The sequence below is a fragment of the Achroia grisella genome, unplaced genomic scaffold (genome assembly GCF_030625045.1).
Source record: "Achroia grisella isolate CSIRO2021 unplaced genomic scaffold, CSIRO_AGI_Agris_v1 utg794, whole genome shotgun sequence".
NCBI classification, from domain to species: Eukaryota; Metazoa; Arthropoda; class Insecta; order Lepidoptera; family Pyralidae; genus Achroia; species Achroia grisella.
Genome location: NW_026713026.1, coordinates 3,778,167 through 3,794,204, shown reverse-complemented (window position 1 = coordinate 3,794,204; position 16,038 = coordinate 3,778,167). Strand labels below are relative to the sequence as shown.

Sequence of the window (16,038 nt, the reverse complement as noted above, 5' to 3'; positions counted from 1 at the left end):
TATCCACCCTTGTGAAGTAGGGGTTAGGCTGTTAGTCTAAATAATTAGATACGACTCAATACCCATACAATGGTTGCTTCTTTTTTAATAACATTACCGTGACACTCCAATTGTTATTTAAAAAATTATATAAGACACAATTGAAGTTTGTCTGTAGCAAATGTAAATAAATTAACGATGTTTTAAAATATTCTTAATGCAATACTATTTAATACCGTGGTATTGCATCGTGGTTTTAGTCCGGCATTAAATATTTGAGTGATGGGTGAGTACATTAAACCAATAGAAATAATCGGTATTTATACCAATTTAGGGAGTAAATTTTTAGACATTGACTTGTGTAATATATCGTTTATATATATATTTTAATCGTACCGTCCAGCCGTTCCTGTTATTAGAGGCTATACCGGAAAGAAACCAAAATATTATTGCAAGATTCATTAAACATTTATAACAATTTGTGATACAATTGGCAAACATTCATTATTTTTTAAAACATCAGTTGACTCTGTCTTGTTACAAAATTACAGTATTATTGCATTTTTTACGGCGTTCACTGGTGCAGAAAATTATAAAGAGTTAGACGTTGGTAAATATATTGAAAATTACTAGGTACAAACTTAATAACTTTATTTTCAAGAATAGCAACATATGTGGCATATGGTCAATTTTACTATGTTTTGTAATTAGGTAAATTATATATAGATTTAATATTACGTTAACAACGTACCTACCAATACGTAATTTTTATAATTTTTTCATATTTTTCGTTAGTTTTCTTTTAAAACAATTAATTATAAAACAATTAAATGAATTTTAAACTAGACCCATAAATACATACCTTAGACTTATTTTCTTAAACTATCGAATGGAAAGAAATAAAGAATAATCTTATACGTAATTTATAATAAATTAATATAATATATATTTTTTAGTAATGTGGAATATTTGGATATTGGTAGTCATCGTTACAACTGTCCAAGGGAGATACGAAAATGTAAACATCAAACAAGATTGGTGGGAAACAGCTATTTTCTATCAAATATATCCCAGATCTTTCATGGATAGTGACGGAGATGGTATCGGCGACATCAATGGTAAGACTATCTATACACTGTATATAAAGAATAACACAGATAAAGAATGCCTATGTGCACCTACCTCGACGGCCTCGGTGGTTTAATGGTTTAGCATACCGCTTATTTCCGAAGGTCTCAGATTCGATTCCTCGCACGCCACAAATATGAGTATGATATGATTGTTTGTATCGGTCTGGGTGGTTTCTATGTATATTATGTATGCATTTACAAAAAAAAAGTATCTGTGTAATTGTACCAGATGTCTAATACTCATAACTAGATTGCCCTGTGTGAATTGTACTGAAATATTATTATTATTTATGCTACATTTTCTCAACTTTATTATTATTATTACCTGTAATCTCATTTTCTTATAGTCTCTGTATAATATCAGGTATAACATCAAGATTGGAATATCTAAAAGAAATAGGTGTTGATGTCGCTTGGCTATCATCGATTTTCAAATCACCTATGCACGATTTTGGTTATGACGTATCTGATTTCTACGCTATACAACCAGAATATGGTTCTATGGAAGATTTTGAACATCTTTTGAGAAAATCTAAAGATCTCAGTGAGTATTTCGATTATTATTTTATTTATTATTCATTATTGTACCGGTTAGGTATATATTGTATTTATCATTTTATTTATCAAAAAGTAAATTTGCACTGCCAACTATTATTCTCTGTTACTACTAATGGTTAACTGGTAGAAACTGCCGAATGGTGTTAAGTCCGCCAAATGTACTATACTAACTTTTGTATTATGTGCATTGAAGTCAAATAAATAAATAATTAAAACGTAAAGGAGTGCAATAGTTCTAAGCGATTTATTAAATTTTATAAAATAATAACTGTACTCGCAACCTTGATCGCTTTTACCTACTACTGCATACATTTGTAGATACCACTTATTGATGATATTAAACAACAATAATATAATAATATTATTGAAATAAATATAAAATAAATTAATATAATTGAAACATTTTAATGATGCTATCTAGTTTATTAAAAATATAATAATTAAAAAAATATACATATTTCACCAATCTGGCTTATTATATTATACATTATTCTCAGCTTTCTATTTATATGTTAAAATATATTTAAAAATCTATTTCTTAAAAATTTCATACCCATTTTCCTGCCATTTTATATGCAATATTAACAAGCAGGCAGCTTTTACTTCGTCACGATTTCATTATACGCAAAGATAGAAAAAAAATGTCTTTGGAATTTTACAAAATTCCGCAGACGAGTTAGCCCTTATGCTTATTTATGCTTATTGTGCTTATTATGCTTTATGCTTATTTAGCACTTGTAAGATTGTATAAACAAATTTATCCGTTTATACAATCTATAATAACCATAATATCGTAGATATTACGGAAACGAATAGAATTTGTGAAAATAAAAAGCCATTTCGCAGGTTTATTATTCATCGTACAATCCATTATGCAAATATATGCATTACCTACCCATGGACGAATGATCCGTGTTCTTTAACTCTCAAATTTGTTTACGCAGCGCATCAGTGATTTTAAAGTTTGCTAACTAGATTTTATTTGAATTTCCACCCAAATTTAATGTTGCTTTTGCTCAGTTTTATTCGATGAACAACTAAATGTTTTGTTGATAATATTATTATATCCAATTTATTATATTTATTTTTAAAGAGTTTTATTTATAAATTTTGAACGTGATTTAAGAACCATGTGTAGTGCTCGATAACAATATATTATACAAGAGTGATGATGCATGTTTCACTGTCTCTATTTATCTTTCAAGTCATTTGCTACAAAATTGAATTAATATTATTTCTTATATCAGTTTTGGGGCCTTTTATAAGTCTCATTCTTTACTGAGTACATTGGTGTCGCTATCCACGTGGTGCATTCTGGAAATCGTCATACTTAATTCTTGGTCAATTTACTTGATGAAATATGTGACTTAGTAATGATGATCTGCACTTCTTTCGTTTATTTTACGGTACTTCTATAATGAATGAAATGTTTAATGACATTTAATGGCATTTATTTATTAGTAGGTTAAACTTTGACTATCATTTAGTATAAGAGATCATAAGAGCAGAGAAAGGTCGAAAAAGAGATGACTAGATTGTGAAAAAAGGAGTGAATGACAAGATGATTGCGAATAGATATGAATGGAAGAGGAAAACACTTCGCCAACTTCAAATGAAATAGGACAAAGAAATAGAGATGATGATGACATTTGCTAATATCTTTACTTAATAAGTAGTGTGAGTTAGGAAGACGGATGAAATAAACTAGTTATATTTTCTTTGGGTTTAAGATTGATATTCTGATATGAAAACCAAATCTTGTTGTTTATATATCAACTGTATATTGTTTAGAAAAACGAGCATAGAAAACAAAAAATACAATTTCAACTGCTATACCAAAAATACCTTCTGTCTTCCTTGCCAATTAGGCTTGGGATGCGTCATGAATAATGAATAGAAACTGATGTATAAGGAACAGGAAAATATCTAGTTCAGACAAATATCTTGTGGGTACTTTATTGAATAGACAATGAAAATATTTTTTACCAATACTGCAAGTGGCGGGAATAAATACGTATAATAACGTCTGTATTATTGAACTCAAAGAAGATTAGGAAAATCTTTAACGTTATTTGTCACTTCTCTCTAGAAATTCTCATTAGTATAAATTCAATCATTATTTCTGTCTACACAGACATAAAAATTGTGCTGGATTTTGTTCCAAATCACACCAGTAATGAGAGTGAATGGTTTATCAAATCATCTAACAAAGATGAATATTATAACGACTGGTATATCTGGGAAAATGGTCACCTCGACGATCACGGACAAAAGCAACCTCCGAATAATTGGGTACGTTGATACAAATTCCGAGTATGTCATTGTCTTTAATTCTACTTGTCTAAAATTCCGTTGAATAAACCAATTAAAAGTTTCATGGAAACTTATGTTTAAACAAAAAAATAATTATGGATGTTGATAAGTTTAAAATTATTGTTAGTACCTGCAATATTTAAAACCTGGCAATACCATTAATTTATATTCACATTCGTATTAAAACGAAAATTATACGCGTCGTAAAGTTTTTAATAAATTCTTTCAGATCAGTGTATTTAGAAAATCTGCTTGGACCTTCATGCCCAATAGAGATCAGTATTATTTACATCAATTTGGAGAGGCACAACCTGATCTGAATTTTAGAAATCCTGTGGTCGTAGATGAAATTAAGGTAGGTACATAATTGTATACACAGCATGTATACAACATAAAGCTACCATTGGGAAAAGTTAGTGAAATATTGTATCGTACTAATATTTAAACGTGGAAATATATGAGGTGAGTTTCAATAGAAGACTATATAATGGATGTATTAGAATAAAATATGATAAAAGCTACGAGATACAGCTAGTCAACGTATATGGAGAATTACTGGAAGTTCTTATAAGTGGAATGTAAAAAGTGGTAAGAGCTATTACACACTAGCGAACCAACCCAGCTTCGCATAAGTGCATTACAAATCTGTAAATTTTATTTTATAATATTATACATATAAACCCTCTTCTTGAATCATTCTACCTATTTCTAAAAACTGCAACTAAATCCGTTGCATAATTGAAACGATTTCATTGAATCATTATTAAATAATGATAATTAAATCTGCGTATACAACTTGAAGAGACTAGACTCTACAAAATTAACCTTGCCTTTGTTTTTAATTAATTGCAGAATATAATTAAGTTCTGGCTAGAAAAAGGTGTAGCTGGTATGCGGTTGACATCTGTCAACCATATTTTTGAAGCTGATAAGGATATGTACGGTGGCCGGTATCCCGACGAACCGTTAACTGGTAAACCAGGGTTAGGTCCTGATGATTACGGCTACCTAGACCATATATATACACAAGATCAAGAAGAAGTGTACGATATGGTCGCACAGTTTAGAGATGTTTTTGATGCTATTACAATTAGAGATAACCTTACAAGGTACAAATGTTTATACAAAATACTGTTTAGTTCTAAAATTTTTGTATTTGGTTGAGGAGTTAGCAGACTATGGTATACCATACAATATGGAATGGAATTGATGCAATTTCTTATTAATTAGCAAATATACTTGTGAGATTTAAAAAAATACTTCACATCACATACTTTTCATTAACTCAAACTTTCCATTTCACTTTTGAACTAAATGTAAGCATCAACTATCCAATTATTATACTTAGCATAAAAAAAATGTCTTTATAATAAAAAATTCACGACCTTGCTCGTATATATAGCTCGGAATAAAAAGAAATCTTGTTTATTCACAAAATTTAATCATACAATTCCTGGCGTAATTTTCTTCATAAATAGTTTATTACTTTCCTTTCTTTCCTCTTCAGAATTATGATGACGGATGCGAATACAAATATTAAAAGTGCAGTGAGATATTACGGGGAGGGTATCCACTCAGGAGCACATATCCCATTCAATTTGGCTCTTATAGAGGACTTGGATAAGGATTCTGACGCGAGAGATATAAAATATACGGTGGATCGCTGGCTGACTTACAAACCCTTGAAGAAACAAGCCAATTGGGTGGTACGTATTCCAATAAAATCCATATATATATATTATGTGCAATTATATATATGGATTTTATTGGTATATATTTTAAATATATATATTCATAATTACTTTTAAAAAATATATAATTATAATTAAATAAAAAATAACATTGCTTTGTAAAAGTAAAACTATTATTTTAAATAAAATATTATATAGATTAGAGCAGAATCAATATTTTAGTGCCTAAATAACCATATGTAAAAAATGTAGAAAAATATTCCTAACATCGATAAACTAGTCTTATTAAAAATTGTAATTGTAAAAATTTTAACTTTTATTATATCTATATTATATTAAATACAGTGTAAATAAACAAAATAATAAAAATGGAGCTAAGATACGCCGAATACACTTAAGAAGTTGAATTTAGCATCCTCTTATTCTATGTGCCTTGTGTTTTTTTACGTCATTAGGAATGGGTTATATTGCAGTAAATAAAAAAGGTTATTACTTAATAGACTCTATATTACTTACACGTATATGTATAATTATTACGTATAAGACATGTAATAATAGTAAATTAAAAATATCTATCATATCAATAATATTATATCATTGTTGACTCTATGTGTTAAATCCGACATGTGCAGCAATATGTGTGTATTGATGCTTCAGTAAATAAATTATGTACATTATTATTAACTTGTATGACAATGAGTTATTTAAAGTATTTTATTACTATTATTGATTGATGAGATTGTCAACAATAAATTTGATTTTATATAACATATGTATATGTAAATGAACAATATTATAATGATTACTTAGTCAGAGACGTAGAGGTACATCTTTGAATGACGCAATCAATCTCTGTATTCACTGAGATCCTACAGTAATCAATAAAATTACGGGAGTGATATTACTGATAATTATTTGTTACAGTTTGGCAATCACGATAAAAGCCGGATAGCGTCACGATTCAGGCCTGAATTAGTGGACGCGTTTAATATGCTTGTTCTACTTTTGCCCGGAATTGCTATTACATACATGGTAATTGTTATTGTAAATCATGATTACAAACTGTAGATAAGCTAAAAATAGAATAATGATATATATATAAATATTATTTACTTTTTTACCGTGGATCATTCATATAGCGCTATCTAGTCTTAAACTAAGCAGTGCTTGTCTTATGGATGCTGGATTACTAACAAAAATTCTTAAATAGAACTTTATTGTAAATATGTACATAATACATATAGATAACACACGGAACAATACAAATACTCATACTCATGAATACAAATATGTATTTGCATGGTATAAGGAATTGGACCCGCAAGCATCAGGAGTAAAGTTTATTTTAGGATACAACGAATAAATATAGATTTAAAATTAAATACCTTAATTATACGGTGATGCTCTTATATATAATGTTCGTGATACTGTTACAGTACTATTTGAAAGTGGGTGGTGATACACTCTTTCCATCACGTGGGCAGTCATCTTCGTTTGCTATTCTAAATATAAAATAAGTTATCCAGAAATACATTATATATTTATTATGTATACTACGTACACGGGAGCTACCTTTTGCCCTGATAAAAAGGATATACAACCTCTTTGGATCAAAGATCAGATATAGAAAACATTTAGAATATTGTTCATGATTTAATTTGTTAATTTTAACAGTAGACTTATATGAATATACTTCAACAATAGTCATGAAATTTGGGTAATATTTGGAATTAAAAAAACACAAGCTAATTTAAATCCTCGTCATACAATAATTCTGTTCGAAATTGTGGGTAAAAATAGTAAAATCTATATTTTATTATTCTATTATACTCTACTTTTACTATTTTATTATTCTTACTAATATACTCTTAAAAGCTATATTCTACTAGTCGCAGTGTTTTTCTTTGAATCTTACACCATAATTATACTCCTATACATGAATGGTATCATAAATCAAACGGTAACTGTAATCATAATAAGTAATCCATTAGTTAGTGAGATTGTTACCCACAAAATAACACCTGACTCCATTAGGTAACTAGAAACTACAATTTTGACGAAACCTATGTAAATTAAACCAGTGAAATGAAAACATGTACAAATATAAGTATAAAGGTATATTTATATGTGTAATTAGTAAATCACGGGGTCTTACCCCTTGTTTTTTTTATTAAGTTCTTATTTACTTTATTTAGTGGTAAGATTGACTAATTATACGTATAATGACCGCATCAAATTTGAAACAGTATATAAACGTATATTTTCCTTTCAATAGGGAAATAATGTATACAATTTAGTCTAATTCTGTTATAATATAATACGCCGAAAACATAGAAATTAATAAGACTACAATAGTCTCGTCTATAATAACTACAACAAAAATTATATATATATATGCCCCTATCAGAATTAAAATACCGGTCGTCTATTTTTAAATAAGGTTTAATATATCTGAATACAAAATTGCTGTAGGTTGTGCCGTTCTTTAAACTACTATTTTATACAGGAACTAGCTATCCCGCCAAACGTTGTTTTGCCTTAAAATATAATAAAAAAATTTAGGGGTGGACTACCCCTAACATTTAGGGGGATGAAAAATAGATGTTGGCCGATTCCCAGACCTACTCAATACGATCACAAAATTTAATGAGAATCGGTCAAGCCGTTTCGGAGGAGTATGGGAACGAAAACTGTGACACGAGAATTTTATATATAAGATATAATGCTCCGTAAATAGCTAAATTTATAAAACAGAAATTGAAAATGTATATACATGACAGGGCGAGGAAATTGGAATGGTAAATGGATTTGTTCCGTGGAGTGACACGAAGGACCCGCGAGCGTGCAACACAGACGACCCTGTCAATTTTATAGAGATTTCACGGGATCCTGTACGTACGCCCTTTCAATGGAACAACGGTAAAAATGGAGGTATGTACTTATTTATTTAAGTAACTTTATTGATAAAATAGTTACATGGAAATGCTGTATTAAAAGTATCATCATAAATGAGTAAATAAATAATAAATAATATTAGATTAAAAAGCAACATTTTTTAAACAAGAAGTTAAGAATTTTACTTGTAATCTAAACTAAGTTAGATAGTAATAATAATAATCTTATGATAATTCACGCAGCGCCATCTAGATCCAAGTCAACCTAGCTACAGCTTGTATTATGGGCACTAGATAGATAACTGTTACAAATACATAGTTTTTTTTCGGAAATACATATATATTATACCTACATATAAAACAACTATACCGATACAAACAATCATAATCATTAATATAAATATTTCGGAATTGAACCCGCGACTATCGAACGTAAAGCGGTATGCTAGACCTTCGAGTTCGTCAAAAAATTTTAAAATTTAAGCTACATTTGATAAAAGCGTTACTCAGTTTTTTAGATAAAACCCTCAAAAGTTGTAATTTCTAGATCATTACGGGTTGTTGATTTTTTAGCTTTTTGGTACCTGTAGTTTCATAACCGAGTCAAGTTTTTGTTTTATTTTTCTGTCAGTTCTCATGAATTATATAGTCTCAGATCTCAATTTCTTCATTTTTAGTACTGTATAATATCATGGACTTGATGCCCCGATAAATGTAAATATTTATATTCATTTATATACTTATTAGTCTTAGACTGGGTGTTTTTCTGTCGATACATACTATATATGTAGTTACAATAAAAAAGTTAATAAGTATCGCTGTCAGCGGTCTGTGATGGTGCATTGCGATATTTTATTTAATTAATATTTACTAGCTGACGGCAATATAACAGATATTGCCGTATTGCCTAGCCTTAACATTGAGTAGAACTGTCAAATAAGCAAAGTTCAAATAATCATTAGTTTCTAAAAATATCTCAATTTTCTTACGTTACGTTCCACAAAACCTTATAGAAAATATATTTTTTTAGTTAGACTACGTGAAGGATATAGCGATTTTATTTGATTTACCAGTAATTCTATTAACCAACCAATTGAATTTTTGCACACGTCATGTGGATCCTGACGACCTATTGTTAGTATTTTTCCATTTGGCAAATGACTTATAATTATTTGTTGCGTGATCAAGACAATAAGGATTAATTTTCATATATATTCACATATAGATTATATTAGCTACTACTTTGGGTTGGACTTTGCGTAATTAAACCAGTTTGCACTATTTGAACATAGAACGCTTTGCTGTGTGCTTGAAAACTGACATGTGCTGGCAAAGAGCAAATGTTCTAACTTTATACACATGTTCAAACACGGGCCATACATGGCTTTGTTAGCATTTGCATTTGGAAAGCTATATCCAGTGCTGGCTTTAGGAGTGACGTCACAAACTGATGCCATGACTGCTTTTGTGACGTTTTCGTACTAATTTTCTATTTAGATACAAATTAGTCGATAGTTTTATTTAAATCAGACTAGATCATACCATAATATGAACGTATAAAAGAGTAGAGTTAATATTGAACGACATTAATGTACTTTAATCGTGTACATACATACGAGTACATAGATATGTGGCGAATTTACTATCATCGTGCGGCAACACCATTGCCTATTTACGACGGAACAAGAAAAATAACAGGCCTGCATTCGGAAGCGAATCTTGTTGTAAATATACTTCTTATGTACATTTATAGTTTGTAAATACTTCTACAATATAAATATGTAAATAGTTACGATTGATTTCTCTTCATCTCTCTCTTTCTAGTACTACTGCTACAGAACACTACATAAATAATAGCGGTCCCATCATAGCCGTTAAAGATAGAATACAAGTTGTTTGTATCATACAACAAAAAATACAAGTAATATGTATAGCAATAAAGCCGCCTATTGCAGAAGAATAAATTGTTATTTTAAAATATATAACTGTAATAATAAACCTTAGACGAAATTATTTTAGGTTATATTATGTTTGTTGTTAAAGAAATTTACAGCGTAAATCCTGTAATCGGATAATATAAAGAATACATTATCGTACCCGGGGTACGAATTTCCATCAATTTTAAGGCGAAACATGAATTCATGGCACGAACAAAATGGAATCCATTTTGGTGACATCCTTTTTACATATGAAATCTTTCTATTAAGTATATTATTCAATTATTGTTGAATTTATTTAAGAAGCTGTCAATGTAAAATTGAGTAAATATAATATAAAAGAAAGTAATAAATAGTATTCTTAGTTATTAAAAGATTCTATATTGGTACTGGCTAAAAGCAAGTCTTATGTTGAATGTCGTTTGATATATCAACTGTAAAAGATTTTTTATGTAATTGGAATGATAAACAAGTTGACGGCCCATTTAATGGTAATCGTAAACCGTCATCTATATATATACACAGCATTACGGACGTTACGTTATCATCTGACAAGTATGATACTACCCATACGTTGCTATTCCAAAGGACTAAGATGTCTTGTCTCTTATTTAGCAATCCATTTGATGACAAATTACTCTTAGACTTAGTTATTACGATCAGGTAGATCAAGTTTTATCTGACGAAGTAGTTAACAGTGCCTGGAACTGACGAGTACTCATGAAAAGGGTTGTAAATGCATCATGTTGTATGTAGGAATAGAAGTCAATTGAACTCGGTTATTAATGATCCATTACGTAATGATGCACCTACTTATATTAATGATATTATACTAACAGAGTCTCCATTATAGAATATTGGATAAGGTTAGTTAGGGAAATATGGCGAAATCATCAGGACCTTATAATGATTGTTTCCATGAATGTCTAAGTTAGCCTGTATTGCTAACAATGCAGTCTCCATACCTGTGCGATTACTAACCTATTGTCTAACTAATCTCGTAAGTAATTGGATTTTAAGATAGATACGTCATGACATTTATACATTTATAAATTATAAAGTCCAATTTAGGACATGGGGATGGGACAGGAATTAATATGTTTGCTTTTTTAAAGGATTTTCTTCAGCCGATAGAACATGGCTACCAGTTGCTGATAGCTATGAACAGTTGAACGTGGCCAACCAAAGATCAGCTGTTCGAAGTCATTACCAGGTGTACCGTACACTGACAAATCTGCGTATTCGACCTGCCTTCAAGTTTGGCCGTTACGAATCTTTAGCACTGAACAGTGACGTGTTTGCTTTTAAAAGGTATTATAATGTTTGGCTTAAGTAGTTAATGTACCTTTATAATTCCAGATTTAACTCTTGACATGTCCATATTCCATTATATTTTGATAATTACGGTATATTATGAATCCAACGTAGCAGTTTTCCAAGTTGAGGTGCTATCAAAGATCAGTCATAGAAATATTTACATATATTGTATATACACAACTCTTTTTATGTTGTCAGATTTCAATTAATAATATTTGGGATATAGTTAACTATATACTAGGCTAACAGATAACATTCATGATATTTAAAATATCATTATTGTTTATTTATTTAATCACAATTATTTAGTGAATAACGAAAACTGAGTATCACTGAAAAGATTGTCTTTTATAAATTATTTTTCTCAACAGATCTAATTGTACCTTATATCCAAGGTACCTATAATAGAAAGGGGTTTATCGTATTGTCTTTGAAAGAGTTCTATATCCACCGGATATAATTTTATTTTACCCTTTGTAGAAATTCTATATTTCTACAAGGAGCATAGATAAGACAAAAATTCGGGATGTCGCGTGATCCAGTTAGTGTGAAGGGTTTAAAAGGTTTTCTTTTATCTTAGCCATTAGGTGGTCCAGCGGTTAGGCACACTGCCCTACTTTCGATGGTTATAGGTTAAATACCTTGCATGGTACAAACATTTATATTCATATGAATGTTTATATTAGTTTGGTAATTGTCTGTATGTATTATTTAGGCATTTACCAAAAATGTATCTATTGTCTAGTACGTCATTATACGTACTCATAACAACTCATACAAGGTATCCTTAATTTGAAACTACATAGATGGCGCTGTCTGAGTTGTATTGAGATATGATAATAATTTATTATTAAAAAATATCGGCTTATATTTGAATATTGCTTTCTTATACATATTTAATGCCTGTTACTTGTCTATTACTTATAGTACAAGTACAGTTTCATTTGTGACTTATGGTGCATCATTCATAATTTTGTATGTATGCTTATATAATTATTTTTATAATAAACTGTTAATTTATTTCTTTCCTGCAACGTAACTGTGAACTTAACAATATATTCGTGTCGTAATGTCATTGATAGCGGCTTAATGTTATCTACTTGACCCAATTTTATGGTTGAAAGGGGTGAACTGTCACGTTCCAATCCATTCACAGTATTTATTTTTTTATTTACATTATTTTCTGTTTAAATGATTTTACTTGTTAGAATAATATTTATTATTTACTAGATATTTGTACTCGAAAGAAATATATCCTACGTGACTCGTTGGTATAATCTACACGAAATCCATCAAAAATATAATTTTGCCGTTTTTTTTGCTTGATAATTCACACAGAGCCATCTAGTCCCAAGCTAAGTAGAGTTTGTGTTATGGGTGCTAGACTAAGAGGTACATACATTTTGTTCTATCTACATATGTAGTACATAGAAAACACCCAGAGAAATACAAACAATCATACTAATCGCAGTAATTAATAGAAAAGTTTGTAGGTGTTTGTGCAAGAAATTGAATCTGACCTTTGGGTAAAGCGCTACACTAAACATCTACCTACACCATTGAGGCCGTCAATAGTATAATTATTAATAGTAATGTTAATAATATTGGTATACTTTTAATTAAATATAATTATTATAGAACTTGAGAAGAGAAGAATAGAATGATTCTGAATTATATATTTTAGTCTCGTATATCACATTGTTGAACCTAAAAAGCATAGCTTCATAAAAAATATAAAAATAAGGAATAAATGATGAAGCAAAAGTATTCAGTTATATTTTCTTATATGTGGTATAAGTTATGTTATTTGTCACTTACTAAGTTAATATGAATTGACAAGAACTTAATAGGTTTCATAACTTAAACCAAATTTAGAAATTATATAATATCATTAAATTTACACAAAGTAGTCTTAATTATTTCATCCGCCATTCTGCATGGATTGCGAGTCGTGTTACGGTTGACATAATCATTGATATGTATTTTGTCTTGAACTGTCTCTTATCACTATGATTATGAAATGGAAAATTATCTTTACTATGTATTAGTCACAATATTTGTTTAGAAAGGAAATGTGAGTCATAGGATGAAATTATTATTTTACTTAGATAAATATTTCTAACTTCATATTATTAATATTTATATTAAGAATGTGGTTGTAGTATGATATTTTCTAAGTGACATTTAAATTACACATAAATAGTATAAGACTGTTGCAACTACAGTCAAGAGATCTATGCAAAAAATGTATTATTTGTGTGTATTTCTACGGTAAACTAAACACTAATATCGAACCAAAAATTTACACGCTAGGTGGCAGTAGGTTCGCCTTCTGTTTCATTAGATTCTGTGACTTTAGATGTATGGTCATCTGGTATGTCAGTCGTGGCAATATGTCTATACTTAAATATATATACACTTATGTACTAACATTATAAGGAGGTAAAGTTTGTGAGATTGTAGGGTAGATCTACTGAAGAGATTTTAAAGCTTCATTTCGTTTTTAATAGTGAACATGATTCTATGACCAATAGGATTAGAGATGTAATAAAAAATGTAGCAAAACGGGTGAAATTTAACGCAGACGAAGTTGCGCGGGTCAACTATTTTATTCACACGGGTTATAACATATGTTAACACCCGTAGTCATAGATAGAGTGTTGTTAGTTAATAGTTGTCATTGTGGTCAACGTAAGACTTAATATGCTTTCATTTCCCGGAGCTTCAATATAATATCTGTTACATTTCCCCGAGATTTTCCAATATCGAATACCATAGACGAGTTCTGAACAATTCACGTAGGTTTTTAATGACGGCAATGTAATAGGAAGTAGTTCAATTAGTTTAATAACATAAAATTGAGATAATTTTGGTATTTATGGTTTGGTATACTTGTTGGGATAATAATAAGGATAGTAATTCTGCGGAAATGTAATTTGCTTATTTCTTTTTCTTATTAGTATAAAATTTTAAATCTTATGCGGGCAGACTGAAAATTAGCGCTGTACACGCCTCATTAAGGTTGAATTTTATATCAGCAATAGCTGAGGTAACTCACAGTAAAAGTCGTCTTATTCTATTTCATGTTTTCAGATGGTATAATGACGATTCTTATGTGATAGTAATAAACGTCGGAAGAAGCGATCACATTGTTAATCTGACAGCATTTGATTTAATTTTCGGACAACTGGAAGTGGAAGCGAGCAATGTTCTATCATCGAGGTCTTATAGGTAATTTAATTTATGCAATATATTAATTTTTTACAGGTAGGTAGATTTAGTAAAATGTCATTTATCTATCTCATCTATTTCATGGACCAAGTAACTTGTGGTATGTTATTCTTGAAGGGTACAATAAAAAGTAATATTACAGAGTATGAATGAACCTTAATCCTCTGAAATAAACAGATGATGATAATTCTCGAATGAATCATAATTTAGATCTTTATCTAAATTATGATTCATTCGAGAATTATCATATAACCCTTGTGATACCATATAACATCATGTAACCCTTTGGTTACTACTTAACATCTGGTGGATTTTTTAATCGTCGCATTTATAGCCATATTCCAATAGATAACCATATAGTTTATGATTTTTAATTAGCAATATGTGATAATAATATAAAATATGTACATTCATTTTCAGTGATAATGTTCAAGCCACTAATTTGGATCTTGCTTCAGACGAAGCTTTAGTACTCAGAATGCAGGTCTGATTATTTTTGATATTTCAATTATAGAATGTATCTAATAAATCTGAAGCTATATTAAATATGGTGTATTTATTCATATACCTATTATAAACTCTCCTTTCAACATAAAAATAGTGAAGAAAATTTTATTATTTAAAATCATGTTGGAGTATATTGAAGTAGCGCCTGTTAAAATTTTACGAATCGAAGTTAAAATAACTTTTTTCGTTATTATCTTATCAAACTGTTAACTATTAGATATATCAAATTGTTGTAAACTTTCCATCAAATTGATGCAATAATGGAAAATATAATCACCGGTTTTAAATACAGTCAATTTTTTCAATTTGAGATAAATTGTATTTCAAGTTTTATAAGAAAATATAAGTACAATTTTATTTAGTTCAACAAATAGAGGCGTATCTAGTTTCAACATATATGCAGTGGATTAGCATGGTGAAACAATAAGTATCTTTGGCTCAATGGAGGTAATTCTTCTTATTTTTTTTTATCATGAGTTGT

The 16,038-nt window shown here is 29.5% G+C and overlaps 2 protein-coding genes across 5 annotated transcripts in view; one reads left to right on the top strand and one right to left on the bottom strand.

The window, feature by feature from the left end:
• LOC131851591 (dual specificity calcium/calmodulin-dependent 3',5'-cyclic nucleotide phosphodiesterase 1) overlaps positions 1 to 16,038 on the bottom strand; it is a 377,466-nt gene that overhangs the window by 101,663 nt on the left and 259,765 nt on the right. The gene's annotated exons all lie outside the window — the stretch shown is intronic.
• Positions 563 to 15,558, top strand: LOC131851596 (maltase 2-like). Its single transcript, XM_059202111.1, has 12 exons — positions 563 to 589; positions 936 to 1,097; positions 1,474 to 1,653; positions 3,802 to 3,959; positions 4,210 to 4,335; positions 4,833 to 5,089; positions 5,488 to 5,686; positions 6,596 to 6,703; positions 8,452 to 8,602; positions 11,618 to 11,813; positions 14,913 to 15,050; positions 15,471 to 15,558. The coding sequence occupies exons 2-12, from the start codon at positions 938 to 940 to the stop codon at positions 15,538 to 15,540; spliced, it is 1,743 nt and encodes a 580-aa protein (XP_059058094.1). The 5' UTR covers positions 563 to 589; positions 936 to 937; the 3' UTR covers positions 15,541 to 15,558.